The sequence below is a fragment of the Echinops telfairi genome, unplaced genomic scaffold (assembly GCF_000313985.2).
Source record: "Echinops telfairi isolate 266 unplaced genomic scaffold, ASM31398v2 ScPeMD7_70;HRSCAF=299, whole genome shotgun sequence".
Classification (NCBI taxonomy): domain Eukaryota; kingdom Metazoa; phylum Chordata; class Mammalia; order Afrosoricida; family Tenrecidae; genus Echinops; species Echinops telfairi.
In genome coordinates this window covers 72,471,442-72,472,884 of record NW_022103968.1, presented here as the reverse complement: position 1 = coordinate 72,472,884, position 1,443 = coordinate 72,471,442, and the positions used below count along the sequence as shown (strand labels likewise).

The window sequence follows — 1,443 nt, the reverse complement described above, 5'->3', positions numbered from 1 at the left end:
GAGGCAACGCCCCTAGCTGACACAGACCCCCACCCCAGCAGGAGCAGCTTCTCCAAGTCTTTCAGGCGGCTCCTGGCCCCCACACGCCTGCCTATCTCCCACCCCCTTCACTTCCACAGGTCACTGGCACAACCCTGGATGACAGCTCACAGCCAGCAGGATGCCATAGAGGACACTTCCTCTAACTCCTAGCAGACCAAAGGCTACAGTCTCCTCACATAGTCATGCTCACTGGATGCACACCTGCCTCATATTCACTCCTAGACCTCCGCTCTGAATCAGCACTCTCCCCAGAGCCTGGCCTCCCGCCGTCCAGCCAGCACCCACCTCCAACCTTCGGTCTGAGGTGCCCCAGTGGTTGAAACTACTGAAGACCCTGTTTGCATCCCACCTTGTCCCAGCAGGCAACCAAGGCCTGCAGCAGGCTCAGTGGAGTTCTCTGGGCTGGCCTAGGAGGTTCCTGGGAAGCCTGAGCCCGGGGGCTTCACACACAGACTACAGGAGATCCTGGGCAGACGGGCCCTGGTCGCAAGGAACTGGTCAAAGGCGGCGCCTGAGGCGAAGTCGGTGGAGGAAGGCACAGGCCTAGTGAAGTCTTAGAGGCCCGGAGGCTGCAGGGCCTTCCCAGACCGGGTCAGGCCGGCAAGGAATAGCGCACGACCCGGCTGCCCAGAGCTGACCCAGCGCCCAGAGCTTCTCCGACGTGTCCCCGGCTCCCTCCGCCGGCCCAGGCCCCGCCCCCGGCCCTCCCAGCGCCCGGCCGGTGCGCGGGGAGGTCGGAGGAGCCCGGGCACTGCCCACCCTCCGGATGTATAAGCGTCCTGGCCAGAGGCCGGTGGCGCGCGGGTGCGCATGACGCTCGGGCTCCCGGGCTGCGCAGCCTGGGCGGCGTCCCTTGGCTTGGGGTCCCCGGCCACCACCGTGAGCCGCCAAGAGAAGGAGGTTGGGGGTTGGGGGTGGGGGCGCGTTTGCTAGGCAGAGGCCTGGACCGCTGAGAAAAAGACCGGACGACGCGTCCTGTGGCCGGAGCCCGAGCCGCCCTCTCCTCACCCAGGTGCAGGGGCAGCCGGGGAGGCGGCGGCGGCGGGCAGGAGGGACCAAGGGCAGGGACTGGGCTGGGCCCAAGCGGCCTGCGCGCTGTACTTCGTCCGTACCCCGCCGCAGCGGGCAGGGCTTGACGCTCCCGAGGTAGCCGCCTCCGCCTCGGCTCAGGGGCTGCAGAAGCCGACGGTGGCTTCATTGTACAGAGGGAGCCCTGAGCCTCTGCGGGAGCAGCTTGGTTGGGAATGTTCGAGGGGTGCTGGGCACTGAGGCCCTGGGCAGGAAGCTTGGAAAGGAGGGCGTCCCGTTCCCAGGGTGCTCCACCGTCCTGGCCCCTTGGCCTCCACCGGACCGTAGTGGGGGGCTGTGACGCCATAATCCCCAGGGCTTGGGGCCGGCGGC

The 1,443-nt window shown here is 67.6% G+C and overlaps 1 protein-coding gene across 1 annotated transcript in view; it reads left to right on the top strand.

The window, feature by feature from the left end:
* The first annotated feature begins 852 nt into the window (after positions 1 to 852).
* Positions 853 to 1,443, top strand: part of TBX1 (T-box transcription factor 1) — an 8,156-nt gene continuing 7,565 nt past the window's right edge. Inside the window, exons 1-2 of the mRNA XM_004701429.2 lie at positions 853 to 949; positions 1,055 to 1,279. Of these exons, the coding sequence (XP_004701486.2) occupies positions 853 to 949; positions 1,055 to 1,279 (322 nt within the window). The remainder of the gene's footprint in view (positions 950 to 1,054; positions 1,280 to 1,443) is intronic.